General features: G+C 49.3%; 1 protein-coding gene and 1 pseudogene across 2 annotated transcripts in view; one reads left to right on the top strand and one right to left on the bottom strand.

Annotated features, from left to right (window-relative positions):
* Window positions 1–387: 387 nt before the first annotated feature.
* The window catches only part of FAM168B (family with sequence similarity 168 member B), a 29154-nt gene continuing 15614 nt past the window's right edge, over window positions 388–13927 (bottom strand). For both annotated transcript variants that reach the window (XM_058301213.1, XM_004454560.4), the window contains exons 3-7: window positions 10733–10816; window positions 8223–8365; window positions 7924–8101; window positions 5335–5460; window positions 388–4890 (exon numbers count right to left, since the gene is read on the bottom strand). In XM_058301213.1, coding sequence (XP_058157196.1) covers window positions 5348–5460; window positions 7924–8101; window positions 8223–8365; window positions 10733–10816 — 518 coding nt within the window. In that variant the 3' untranslated portion in view covers window positions 388–4890; window positions 5335–5347. The remainder of the gene's footprint in view (window positions 4891–5334; window positions 5461–7923; window positions 8102–8222; window positions 8366–10732; window positions 10817–13927) is intronic.
* On the top strand, window positions 5900–7102 carry LOC139439375 (proteasome subunit alpha type-1 pseudogene; annotated as a pseudogene).

The raw sequence follows: 13927 nt of genomic DNA, 5'->3' as shown, positions 1-13927 counted from the left end.
TGCAGGGATGGAGAAGTGGAGCCTAGCCCCGAGCAGCCTGCCTGGGGGACCCCAGAGGCCCAGGAAGCAGGGCTGCTCCCCAGAGACCGTGTGAGCTGACCGGCACAGGTGAGTGTGAGGCCGGGTGACCTTGACCTCTCGGGCCTTGGCATCCTCCCCTGGGACAGGGAAGCGACGTCATCCCAGGAGACGTGGCACGATGGAGAGGAGGGGCGCAGGGCTGCTTCCTTCCTTACCACCCAGGAACCAGGCCCCACCCCTGCTGCTCCATCATGCCTTTCATCACTGCTTGGCCACTGAGGGCCAGGGCCAATGTCCTCTTCTCAAGACCCTTTACGGCCTCCTAACCGCCTCCCCCAAGCCCAGTGCAGAATCATGAGCATCAGATATGCAACACGTCAATCTTTATTGAAAACTGCAGTATTAATACATAACAATTCTTGTTACAATAAACGTGCTTTTAAGAATTTTAAATCTGAGCTCATCTACTCATCAGATTGCATAAAAAATTAAAACAGTATGAATTTACACATCATTGAACTGGCTCAGGATGGCTTTTCCATCCCCTTGTATGACACAGGTAAGTTCAGTGCGGAGTGGAGGATGCCTGTAACACTGGAAGACAATGCTGGCTTAAGCTTAAAGAAAGTACCAAGAGAACTGTCTAAAAAACAATATTTTAAAAGTCATTAAAAAAAAAGAAAAGGAATGATTTCCTGTTCAGTCCCACCCCACGAGGCCCTGGCCTGCCTCTCACGGTGGCCTGCTGGCTAAGCTCGTCTGCACGGGGGCTGCAAGGAGAGCCATGGGGTCCGCGGGCGCCCCCGTCCCCAGGCCTGCGTGGGCAGGCGGCCTGGAGCACACCCCATCTCTTGAGCTCCTCTGGGACTCCCCAGAGGCCCAAGCGTTTCTTGCACCTCTCTTCTGTCTCCCTATCCCAAGGAGACAGTGAGTCCCCACCAAACTGAAGTTTCCCCCACAGGTTTTCTGTTCCTCAAATGAATTGGGGCTGGGGGTGAGGGATAGACTCTAAAAAACATGTATTGAAGATAAACTTTGCAGTTTTCCACCTGAAATCCTAACCTCCCCCTCACATGACATCGTATATTAAAGCATCCGTGGTACCTTCAGAAAGCTTAGGGTGAGTAATAAACAGCTCAGGGGGAAAACACACACATGGAAACGTGAGATGTGCTGGAGAGGAGAGAGCCAAGCACGCTGCCCTTACCTAAGCCCCTGGATTCCTCTTTAGACCCCCTGCTCCCCGAAAGCACCAGAGAGAAGAATCAAAAGTTGCCCCACCTCACGCTGCAGAAGCTGGTGAAGCCACAGGCCCTCGAGCCTGCCCTTGTGGGCAGTGCTAAGGGCTGGCCATGCTGGGGAGTCCAGATGTACCTGCCAGGTGAGGAGGAAGTGGCCTAGCTGGTCAGAGTAACACTGTTTCCTCAGGTGTGAGAGGGGCAGGTGAAGAAGCCTGGGTCTCCTCTGAGACCCCAGCATTTACACAGCTGGTGGGCACTATCCCTTACTCCCCACCGGCACAGCCTCGGGAACCCTGTGGGAGCAGCGCTGCCAGAGGATGCTGCAAAGGGTCTATGTGAATGCATTTCCTCTCCATACTGACATGGCCCCAAAAGACACATGCCAACAATTCCTAGACCCCCATCAGCCCAAGGACACGGCCCAGTGCAGCAAGGCACCCCGTTCGCAGGTCAGGAAGGGCAGGCGGCTCCCTGCGTGGGCGCCCAGCTGCCCGGCCAGGAGCAGGGTCTCCCACGACCTGTGAATACTACACTGCATAGCACTCAAGAAACAGTTGCACAGAATCACAGCTGGCAGGCCTACTAACCCGACCAACAAGAATGTTTTAAAAGACTTATCACAAGAGACATGGAAAGTTCCCGAAGTACCTCAGTGCAGATGCGCATGAGTGCCACGTGAATGGCCACAGTCCTGACGCTGGCCTGGCTTCTCCAAGACCAGAGAGCACTAAACACGCAGCAGTGCAGTCCAGACACAACAAGAGCTCCACCATCAGCCCAGGTAATGGCAAAGACCGCAGAGACCTCGGGCCAGAGGGCGTGGGTGCAGTTTTTAAAGTATCCATAATGAAGTTCTCCATGTTTATTGGAATGGGGTCCTTTGCTTGCCTGTTTCAACTTCTAGAAGAACCACAATGAACTGAAGGAATCTCAAATGAGTAATGTCTCAGAAAAAAAAAGAACTCCTCAGCATGTTTCACCTGTTCTGCGTGGGATCCCAAATTATGCAACTTCATAAGAGGATTTTGATCCAAGTTATATTCCTTATATTTTAACTGAAAGTAAATGCCTTTAAAGTTATGAACGACCTATGACAGTTTTGTTCCTATTCATATGCCCAGGTTCTCACCTGATTGAGATGATCTACCTTTCAACATCCTAAGAGACTTATTGACAGCTGATGCCCTAATAGTTTCAAAATTGAAGAGTTCCTCATGGATGAATTCCATAATCCTAAAGTATTTGATAAACAATATCCCAATTCAACTTCAAAAAAAGAGTTCACAACAAAACTATAAGGGGGGAGAAAAGTGTACATAAACCTGCTTTAAATGGGGAGAATGCAACCCACTCTATTTTCTCTTGAAAACACTATTTAATTCATCACTCGTGAGCCTTAAAGAAACACACTATCTTCTAATGTCTTGTAACTTCCTTAGTTCAAATAAGACTTATCTTACAGGTACTATTTGTGTGTGGTTTTTCTGAGTTTTATTGTTTGGGGCTTTTATTAAACATACACTAAAATCATGAGTACTCTTACTTTCCCTTTATGACCACTTAACTGGGAAAACTGACCTCTGTCAGTCAGTCAGTTCAGGCCCCAGAGCCCTTAGAGCTTGTCAATATTGCAAACCCATTCACCGCACAAATGGATCGACACAGACAAGAAAACGGACAGATCCAAACCACGTGTCTGGGGTACGTCTGCCACACACACACTCACTAAACGCATGCACACACACACACAATCACGCACACTAAGGTGGGTTAAGTGCTCATGAAGCAATTTAAAGAACTTATCAATAAACACTCTGTTACCAGACATAGAAAGAAGGAATCCTATTTACAATGATCCATGCGAAAATATTACTAGACTTTTATAAAGTAAAATGTGAAAAAAATTATGAAGAGTATTTACTACAAAAAATAAGGTTACCAAAGGCTCAGGGGTCAGGTGCCCCACCCACTAACCAGGGCTGAACGCTAGTGGGTGGCCGCCAAACTGGCATCACCCTGACCTGGCTGCCAGAGACCCTAGCAGAATCCCCTCCCGAAACACCGCAGGGGTGAGAACAAGGTGCAGACTCCACAGCCTGGCAGACTGCTAGAGGGAACGACCTTCTCGTGAGCACCCTCTGGTGACGTCTGAGAACCTCGTTACAGGTAAGGTATATGTAAGCCAAAAAAAAGGAAAAGAAAAAAAAGAAAACCACCCTACAGACTTGTTATGTACACTACTCAGACTTTTAAATCAAAATTCTTTCCATAATGAACTCAGTGGGTGTGTGCACTCCCATGCTGGCTGGCCTTTTCTGTCATCCACATTTGCTGGCAACACAGAGGCGGTTCTGGGCCACAGATGCCACCCCCACCTCCACGCCCCTCTCGGCCCCTCTCTAGAGGACCCTCCGGCCAGTCTAGAGAGCAAATCACCATCAGACAGACAGTCCAGGAGGAGCTACAGGTTTCTACATTTCAAACAGGTCCACAGTCCTGCCATAATGTATACACAATCCACTCTACAAGAAACATGAGGAATTTTAAATAAAGTTTTGTTCCCTTTTAATAATTCTTAAATACACAACTTGCTTCATAATAGACAGCTGAAATCTTTGCCCCCTTTTGGGTGGGGAGGGGAGGGACAGCGGTGCCTACGTATGTTTTCAGCAGACTCAAACATTTCTCAAGGGGAAAAAAAATGGAATGATCTCCTAAGCTAAATAAAACAGAGGCCAATACCTCCTCCAGGTGTGGCTTTTTCTTTCACATTATCTTCCATTGCAGGAAATTAATTTAGTCTATATAGGACTTCTTCAATGAAGATATATAAAATATCATCTCTAATTTGTAATAGATTTGTAATGAAAACTTATATAGCAGAGAAAACTGTTTTCCTAATACACAAACCACTCCTACCCTAACATTCCCGGCCACACAACTCTAGTAAGAACTTCCACGGTACACTGGGCCCCAGCCTAACTGGAAAGAAAGGGATGGTGGTGCCTGTGGCCTGGCTGCATTAGAGCAGCTGCAGCCCCCACCCTCCCAGCCCTCCTGGGACCTACTCCCCGTGCAGTCATCGCAAGAAACAGACTGCCCACACCAAAGTCCCAGGTCCTAACTGGCAACTCACATCAACCCCAAGAGGTTGCAGAATCATCTAGGACATTTCAGATGCTCTATGAAAAAATTCACTTTACACTTATAACTTTAAGACTTTGCATACATTACAACAGTGCATTAGTGATACAAGTTGTAAAATACTTTTCCATTCCTTTGGATTTTGCATATGATGGTTTTGCATCAGTCACTGCAGGTAGATTGAGCAAGCTTTGTTTTTGTGTTTTTTTAACATGCATTCAACTAGATATGATTCAGAATAGATTAATACTCCCTTTTTATCATTATAGTTAGCTAAAAAATTTGCAGGCAGTCCACACAAAACAGGATTTGCTGTCAGACCCACCCACAGTTAGGTGAAGACTACCGGCGCGGGGGCCTGCTGAGCCAGAAGGCCAGTGTCTAGCTAAGTGTGGAGAGCAATGAGAGTCCTGGTTGGAGACACGAGGACTGAGCACCAGCCGGGAAACCTCCGTGACGTGACTGCACAGCTCCATCCTCAGACCTGGGCGGAGACACACACAGTCACACGGGCTCCTGTGCCCCGTCGCTCCAGGAGGAGGTGCTGGAAACCCACCAGGGCCCGAGGGCAGCATCCTCCCACCGCCTGCAGCAGGTCCTCTGCCAGGCAGAGGAGCCGTGGGCACAGCCCTGGCTGCAGACTCCAGGGCCTTGGCGCCCGGAAGGCAGCAGTGACTGCAGGAGGTGAGGGGCGAGGCCTGAGGAAGGGCCCAGGGAGGAGCCGAGTGCTGTGCACACAGCAAGGACTCAATGGCCTCTCTCTCTCCCCTTACTTTTCAGAGCCCCAGTAAGAATAGTAATTTAAAAACCACCGTGTCCATGGATAAACAGGCAGGTGGCATCTTCCTCATTCGTGCTTAAGTGGATGGTGTGTTTGGTTTGTCCCCGGAGCAGTCAGAGGCTGACCTGACCTTCACTGAGCACTTACCTTTGGAGGGCGATCACCACTGAGGGGGCACGTAGCTGTACGTGGGTGTTCCTGGGGCCCGGTACGTGGGCACAGTGACGGGGTGGGGGGCGACAGGAGTTGGGGAGTGAGCAGTCAGCAGAGTGCCTGGAAGAGAGAAGAGCCTGTCGCACCAGCAGACGGCACCATCCACACACCAGGCTGGCCTCACCTGCCACAGGGGGCTCTGATTTCCCCACAACTTCACACAGCCTCCAGCAAGAGCTCCTCTGGCCTGACTTCCTTGTAAGGAGGGAGGGACACATGAAAAAGGGATGGTCTGGACACAGAATACTGTCAAATCTCCGATTATATTATCACATAGACCCAAAAGTCGTACACACACAGCAAGCTCATACTGTTCCTATGTTTGGAAAAGGTTTCATACAAGTACACCCAGTGGTTTTGGGGTTCAGATGGTAAAAAATGAGAAACGGGGATTTCGCACCACATGAGCTGCTGGGTTGGTTAAGAGAATGTTCTCTTCACCTGCAGAAGCATTCAGGGACAAGCCCTGCAGCTCCTCACTCCCTGGCCCACCCCCCGGATGCCTGCCATCTCGCCCTCTGCATATCTCAGAGGCTGTGATAGGTGAGTGTGGGAAAACCTAATAAAACAATGAACAGAAACACACACATCCTGAAATGCCTTTCTCTCTAGCACAATTTTCTTATACTGAAGTAAAGTCCAGAAAAACAAGAGAGAGCAATACTTTTAAAAAAGCCCCACCTGATCCATAGCTTTGCAGGAAGCTACAGTTAGGCCAGCACCAAAGCCATGTTTTACACCAGTATGACAAAGATGTCACTGTTTGAAGACTTTGGGGCAGGATTCATCAAACTGAATACACAACGGAAGATGTAAAACAAGGTTCAGCCATAGTTGGTCTGGAATCGAAAGCCATGCAGTGTTGGCTGCACAGAAGAGGGCACAGGCAGAGTTCACAGCCCATCCCAAACAACTCTCCAGGTGGACGTTTGTGGGGCTCACTGCTAGTGCTAGACCAGTAGGTAATTTCATATGCCTCAAGGGTCTGGATTCCACATTTGTGTTTGACAGAACTCCTCTGTATCTCATCTTGTGTCTTTAATTGTAAGCAAGACCCAGATGCCAACACAACAAAAGGCCAGGGGCCACATGGGGTGGGGGTTGTTGGTTATGAGGACACTGGCCCCCACATTTTCCAAGCCTGTCCATCTGCTGGCTATTCTGACTTTAGCACCTGTTCTCAATCAGCTCATTCTTACTTGGAGAGACATGTCTGAATTTATGGAGTGCAATTTGAAAAACTGTTTAAACATGGTCTGTATGCCCTAAGAGAGGCACTTCCTGCAGAGCAGGACCTAACTGTTTCCACTGGAATTGTTGATAAAGACTTGGAGTTTATGATCTATGGTGATGATGGTGGTGATGATGATGATATGTCTCCATTCCTGAAAGGTCTTGAAGAAAGACCACAGAGAAAGGCATAGCCTGCTCAACGTTATAACCAACCTGCAGAAAAGGCTGATGAACCATTGGAACATTAGGTGATAAACGATGTATACACGTATTACCAAACAGGTAACAATACAGGCATACGTACCTGAATGGCAACCATGCTTATACTTTGAACCAAAAGATGCAGAGTGGCAGAGTGGTAGAATGGTACATGTTTTAAAAATCAGTTCAGAAATGAGCTTTTTCTAAGCAACTTGCCAAAATACTGTAACAGGGTGCTTTCTTCTTTGAGAGGGTCAATATATTTATTTTCCACAAAGTACAGGTTATCTGTACCACTGTTTTTTTTTATGTAAAATATAGTGTCTTTGTGGTTTTAAAGACAACTGTGAAATGAAATTATTTCACTGGCTTAAAAATAAAAATCCCAGTCATGTGCAATCAAGCACACCCTGTGTGGACACGAGCTCCCTGCCACAGACAACTCACATACAAAAGGAGGCTACATTTACAGAAAAGGCCGGGGAGGTTAAGCACTCCTCTAAGAAATCAGATCAAGCCCTAGGGGGTTCTACCGCTCCATGGAGACATGGCCGTGCCAGGCAGGGGCTCCTCTCACCACCTGACTTAGATGAGGCCTTGGGAAGCGGAGTCAATGAATGCCAAAGTTTTCTACAAGCAACTGTTATTTCTGTGAACCGAATACCAGCTTTCTGAATTCATAAAAATTTCCCTATTAATACAATCTGACCTGCAAAGACAGCCCTACACCGAATCAAGTTACCAAGAGGGCTACAGCCCCCCTGGAGCACAGTGTTCTCCCCTACCCTTCCCCACTCAAGCTTTCCATATTTCCGAGAGTTACCTGCTCCCTCCTCCTCCCTACTGCTCAACAGACCAGCTTAGCAAGAGGGGCACAGTCAACTCAGAGTGCTCCTCATGCTCCACGGGGGCGCCTTGGCTTATGGTTTGCCACCCTCCACCTCCCAGCTCCAGGCCCTCTCCACAGAGGAGGAGGGTAAGGAAAGGAGGGGAGGGAAAAGATCATCCGCAGGCCTTCCCCAAAGACCAGCGTGTCCTCACCCACTGCCACATGCAGGGTCACAGCGCTGGGGGGCTCTCCGCACTCACCTGCTGACATCGCCATGGTGGTCCCAGCCACCACGCCCATGGTGACCCCGCTGCCCCTGGGCGGGGGGATGGGCGCAGGGTACACGGTGGCCGGCACGCCGTTGGGCTGCACCACCGTGGTGTGGTGGATGACGTGCGGCGGCGCTGCGTACAGGGGCTGCGTGTAGTACGTGCCTTGCTGTGGGGAGAAGAGAGATGCTGCGGGAGGGAACGCCCCCCCGGCCCCCGGCCCCCGGCCCGAATGCTCAGGAGCACCGAGCCCCGCCGCCTGCTCCCACACCCCTGTGCTCCCGGCATACCTGTGCGTACGGGCTCTGCTGGGGGTAGGCACTTCGCACGGGGTACACCGCCGTCTGGTAGGGGTTGGGGGAGGAAGAGTATGGTGGCACCGCCCCGCTGGTGGGGGAACAGGACACTTTGTAAGGTGTGCCAGGAGTGTAGCCTACAACAAAGAAGCCCAAAGGCCTTGGTTCAAGCACACATTCACCCCACGTGCTTCCGGGTGACGGCTGATGCACAGTAAGGGGGGGGAGTGTGTGTAGTGGGGGGTGCTTGGGGAGGAGGAAAGGAGAACAAAGGAAAAAAATTCTAGAGAGCACTCACACAGAAACAGGCACCAAACACTTGCTCTGCCGCACTGGAATATATAAATCACAGCCTTTCTGGGACACAATTTAACATCAATAGCATGTATATCTTTTAATCCCAAAGTTTCACACTTAGAAATTTGTCTTTAATAAGCACAGCTATATGTACAGAGACTTAACTGGAAGCATGTTCATCAGTGGTTAAAACCGCAAAAAACAAAAGGGGAAACCGGTCAGGCACCATAGGATTGGTTCAACACTCTACAGTGAAAAGACTTCTGGGTCGAGAGAGCAGACTGAACACACACACTTATTCGCTTTTGTCCTCACCCAAAAGAACATGAAAATGACAATAAAGCCAACTATGTAAACATTTTTTTAAAAAAGATAGAAAACCAAAAACGAAAAATGGGACAGAAGACAGCATTTTGAAACCTAAAAATCTGGGAACCTAAAGAGCAGAAGTGGAAAATGCTTTTGCAGACTCAAGAGAGCTGCAGCAGGGAGAGTCAAGAAGCAGCCTAATTTATGCCATGGAACCCCCTCCCCAAAAAAGCGGGGAACAGTCAGCACTTGTTTCCAGAAGCGGTGCAGGGGCACAGCCTGGAGGAGCGGCTGAGTCTCCGGGTAAGCAGAGTCTGCCTCCTCTGCCTGACCCCACACGCCCAGGCTGCCTGCCCCACCCGACAAAGACCAAGGGCTCCTTCTCCTTTATTCTCTACGGAGGGTAAAGAGAGCGTCTCTGGACTGCGACATCTGTAACAGCTTTGTTCATAATAACGAAAAACTGGAAACAGTCCAACGGTCAACCATGTGACATCTGAATGGATAAACAAACTAGTACTGCAACGGAATGCTAGTCAACAAAAAATAACTAATTGGTGACATGGGCAACAACACACTGCAAACACAGTGTATTAAGCAAAAGAAGCCACACACTGTTCAAGAAAATCTCTATCCAAACACTAGCTGAACATAAGCTAAAGAAACAGAGACTCCAGTAACCAAACAAGATGAGAATAGTCACTGCAGAAACTGTGGAAAAGTCAGTAAACAGACTAGTTCAGCTCTCAGCAATCAAAGAAAGAGCAAGCCCCCGGGAGGAGGAAGAAGGCAACTGCCAGTAGCAACTACTCTAGTTCAGGAGGGAGAGAAAGAGTGTGAATAAAAGGCAGGAAGACAAAACACAAACTGTTTAGGAGAGAATAAAGAGGTCAGCGGAAGGCAGAGACTCCCGGCTTAAGTGCCTTCTAACCAGTGGGCAGCCACTGAGGAAACCGTCATCTCAGAACACGGCTCTGGTTCTGGTGGGGCTGTGAGCCTGAGGAGAGCAGGACCAGTAGGAGGCGGGCCAGCAAGGGCTCAGCAAAGCTGGCAGAATGGAAATGGAACGAGCGAGAGGGAGAAGGGACACAGAAGGCAGAACCTCCGCCGACACACACAGGAACTACTCAGGAGAAGGACAGCCCTGCCTTCTCTTCAGCCACAGCAAGGGAGGGGCGCAGAGCTGCCCAGCGGCCCCAAGCACTTAGGCCAAAGTCTGGGCCGCTGCCAGCGCAGCAAAACCCTAACATCCAGGCCAGATGACTAAACCCAGAGATGAACCAACACAACAAGAGTGCAAGCTCACAGGAACAAAGTGCCACTAAAACTAGGCATCTTTAAAAGACCCATAGGCTCAAACCAAGTCTACTTTCAATTTAGCACTCATCATTAAAATCTAAAAATATTCTCATATACCTTACATGGAAAACAAGACATTCTCTAAAATATATATATACTGTACAAATAAAGATGAAACCACTGGCTAATTTACAGCCAAAGTACTGAAAAGCTAGAGTTTAAAAATGTTAAAAAAAAAAAAAAGGGAATTCCACCTATTAACATGGGAAGATCGTTCTTTAGTTTCCAGTAATCAATGCTATTCAAGAACAGGTGTTCTGGCAGAAGTGGCACAGCTGTTACACAACCCATAATAACCTGGTGATTAGAATGAAGATTTGTGTTGTTGATAGATATCAGAAATGTCAATATCAAAAGCTCTTCATGTGATTAGAATTAAGCTTTCACTGCACTCATCAGCAAAGCTGTTTGAACCCAGGTATCAATTCACCCCCAAATGCTCGTTCTACTCCGCTCTTCAGCAAACCACCCCACACACACACTCTCCCCACAGCTGCATATACAAGCATCTGTCATCAGGCACACACCGGCCTGCTCACCTGTTTGGAAGGTAGGATTTGCTCCTGGGTACATGTTAGGGGAATATGCAGGAGCTGCTGCTGCGTAGCCCATAGGGAAGCCAGCTGAAGAAAGAGAAACACACAAAACAACCTCAAGTCAAGAGGTGAAGAAGGAACCTGGGTCCCACAAGCCTCATTTGTACTCTCTTCATCAGAACTCAACTGAGAAGGCCTAACAGCACCAGGCGTGGCAGAACAGTCTCTTCTGCTGGTCTTTTTCAGAATTTCGATGGGTCACAATCACAATCATGTCTTTTAAACCTAGGCTTAAATGCCTACAACTTTCTATTATGGGACCATTTGGCAGAAACTGAGACCAGTTGTTCCAACTAGTCTCGTCTGGTGTCACAGCAGCAGACATGGAAGAATTAAAAGGATTTCAGTCTAGCCTGGACTCAGGACGCTGCTTTCGCTGCTACCAGGGAACAGCAAAAGATGTCTTAAGGTCATTCACTGTCACTCATCCACGCAAGGATCCCACGTGACTGCCTACTGTTACCTAGGAGCTAATCATTTTTTGTTTTAAGTTGCTCTTTAAAACTTCTAAATCTCTTTCAAGCATCTTGATAGCCTGAAGTTCCAAATCCCCAATTCCCCAATTCAGGGTGGCCAATAATAACCCCAGGCTGTAGATGGCATTTGACGTCCGTCTTCTGACTGGAGAGGCTCTCGCTGGCAGCACAGACGCAGGGACGGGGAAAAGGCCCCCCACGCCCACCTGTCTGAAGAAGCCCCGCAACAGCCTGACCTCATTACTCCTGAGGAAGCCGAGACCACCACCCCTAGTGACTAGAACGTGGACATGGCATGACCATGAAACAACAATCACTGTTCCAGTCGGATCCTGACCACCAGGCACCCACCAGCCGGAGGCAGTCGGGGGCCTGGGGAAATGCCCCTCCCGTTCTTCTGGCCCAGGACAGGCATGCCCCCACCCCGGCCTCCCTGGGCCCCGAGGCTGGACGCGTCACCCCTGCAGACAGCAGGGGTTAGAAAACCTTTCCTCACAGTGTCACCCAAGAGGACAGAAGTTCACTAGCCCTCACTCCTGTCACTTGCTTCTCTATGCCTCACCTATAAACAAAGACCTTGAAACAGAACAGCAATCTTCAAAATAACCTCTGCTGGGGAGCGGATGTAGCTCAGTGGCTGAGCACCTGCTTCCTATGTATGAGGACCTGGGTTCAGTCCCCAGTACCTCCTAAAAATAAAAGAAAAGAAATTTTTAAAAAACCTCTGCTGAGACGACCCAGAGGAGGATATTTAAGGAGAGAGCATTACCCCTAAGGATGGTGGAGAGGAAGTCACCGAAGTGAGGAGACCCTAAGTGTTAAGGGAAAACTCAGCTGAGTGGAATCCCAAGGGGAAACCTTGGTGGGTCTGGATTTTATTGTAAAGGTTCTGAACCCTGTACCTCCCACACGCCCTCGCCAAGCCGTCGCAGGGTTCCGAGGCCCTCCTCTCAGGGCACTCCTGGGAGCCACCAGGCCACTGCTGCCCACGGGTCCTGCTGGGAAGTGCCCACTGCTCACCCCTTACACCCACTGCTTTCCTGTCTCAAAACTGATACTCTTCTCCTTCAGCAGAAGTTGTGGGTTTCCCTCCTGGATCACAACTTTCCCATTTGCCCTAATAAGCCAGACAAGAGCTTGTGGTGGTCAAATGTTGATCTTGTTTAATCATCCTGGAGACTTAAGATGGCCGTTTTAAAGCCAGAGACGGTGGCTGTCACTGTGTCTTCTGTGGACCCGGAGCACTTCCTCAGAGGCCCCACGGGGGCAGAGGAAGGCCGACAAGGCGCTGGGGCTGCCCACCAGGGAACCACCGAGAATTAAGAAGAGCTCCTAGATCATACCCTGGAGGTTACAGCAAGGTACACTTCCCGCAGCGTTCAAATTCCCTCACCGCTCTCCCTAAACATTTTCTCGGTGGGGGTGGGGGTGGGGTAAACTGTTGCTCCTTGCACTTGTTTGCTAGAGCACACGTCTTAAGAGTTCTAGAAAACTGCTGTTAAGTTTGCTTAGTCCTTCCTGGCTGAAACTTCTAATCATGAGTTAACGTGTTCTAAAATGAAATAAATACCTAACAAATATTCAACACAGCCTAATTAAGCACAAGCCGTCACTCCACACGTGGTCTCCATGAAGGGAGCGGCAGTCGCCCCACTGCCTGCCCTCTTTCCTGCCCTCATCCCTGCACACGGCCACACCCACGGCCCTGCCCTGCAGCCTCAGAACGGCTTGCACCACTGGTCCGGGGGCTTCTCCCTTGGAGACCCAGACCCCGCAGGGGAGGCTTCAGAACCCACTCCTTTTGTCTTAACTGCCTCAGGCAAGTTTAAGCCAGAACCGCTGCTTCTTCCTACTCCTGGCGATCCTCGTCCCACAGCAGCGTCCTCCCAACAACGCCCCTCACGGTGGGCTCTACAGGCTGCCTCCGCAGCACCTTCTGTGGCTCCCGTTCTGGCCTGGGGAGGTGGGAAAGCTAAGACTTACACAGCCCGGACGCCTCCACAGCCAGGGTTTGGGAAGCGACTCTGAACCCTAGGCACCTGTATGAGGTGCTGTTCACATCATGAACGCAAACCAAAAACTGGGAACAAGAAAAAGTATGACAAGCTAAAACGAAAGACAAATCAGGACAAAATATTTGCAAATCATTTCAATTGAGTGCTAATATACCCTTGCTACATAAGTAACATTTTTTTAAAAACACTAAAAATTAGAAGAGCAAAAACCCAAAAGAAAAAAATCAATGAAAGTCATGGACAGGGAAGCAGTTGTGGGTCAACTGACAGGAGCATCCGCCAGCCATACGGAGGGTCCAGGGTTCGATACCCAGGGCCTCCTGACCTGTGTGGTGAGCCGGCCCACGTGCAGTGCTGCCGTGTGCAAGGAGTGCCATGCCACGCAGGGATACCCCGTGTAGAAAAGCCCAATGCGCAAGGAGTGCGCCCTGCAAGGAGAGCTGCAAGGTGCAGCATGACAAGAATGCAAGCGGACACAGAAGAACACACAGCCAGTGGACACAGAGAGCAGACAACTGGGGGGTGGGGAAAGGGAAGAGAAATAAATAAATCTTCATAAAAAAAAAGACATGGAGAGACAGAACCGCCAACTACAACATCAGACTGGCAGAAACCCAAAAGTTTTACAGCACATTTTGATTATAGAG

The sequence above is a fragment of the Dasypus novemcinctus genome, chromosome 7 (genome assembly GCF_030445035.2).
Source record: "Dasypus novemcinctus isolate mDasNov1 chromosome 7, mDasNov1.1.hap2, whole genome shotgun sequence".
Taxonomy (NCBI): Eukaryota; Metazoa; Chordata; class Mammalia; order Cingulata; family Dasypodidae; genus Dasypus; species Dasypus novemcinctus.
This window is presented reverse-complemented; position numbering and strand designations above follow the sequence as displayed.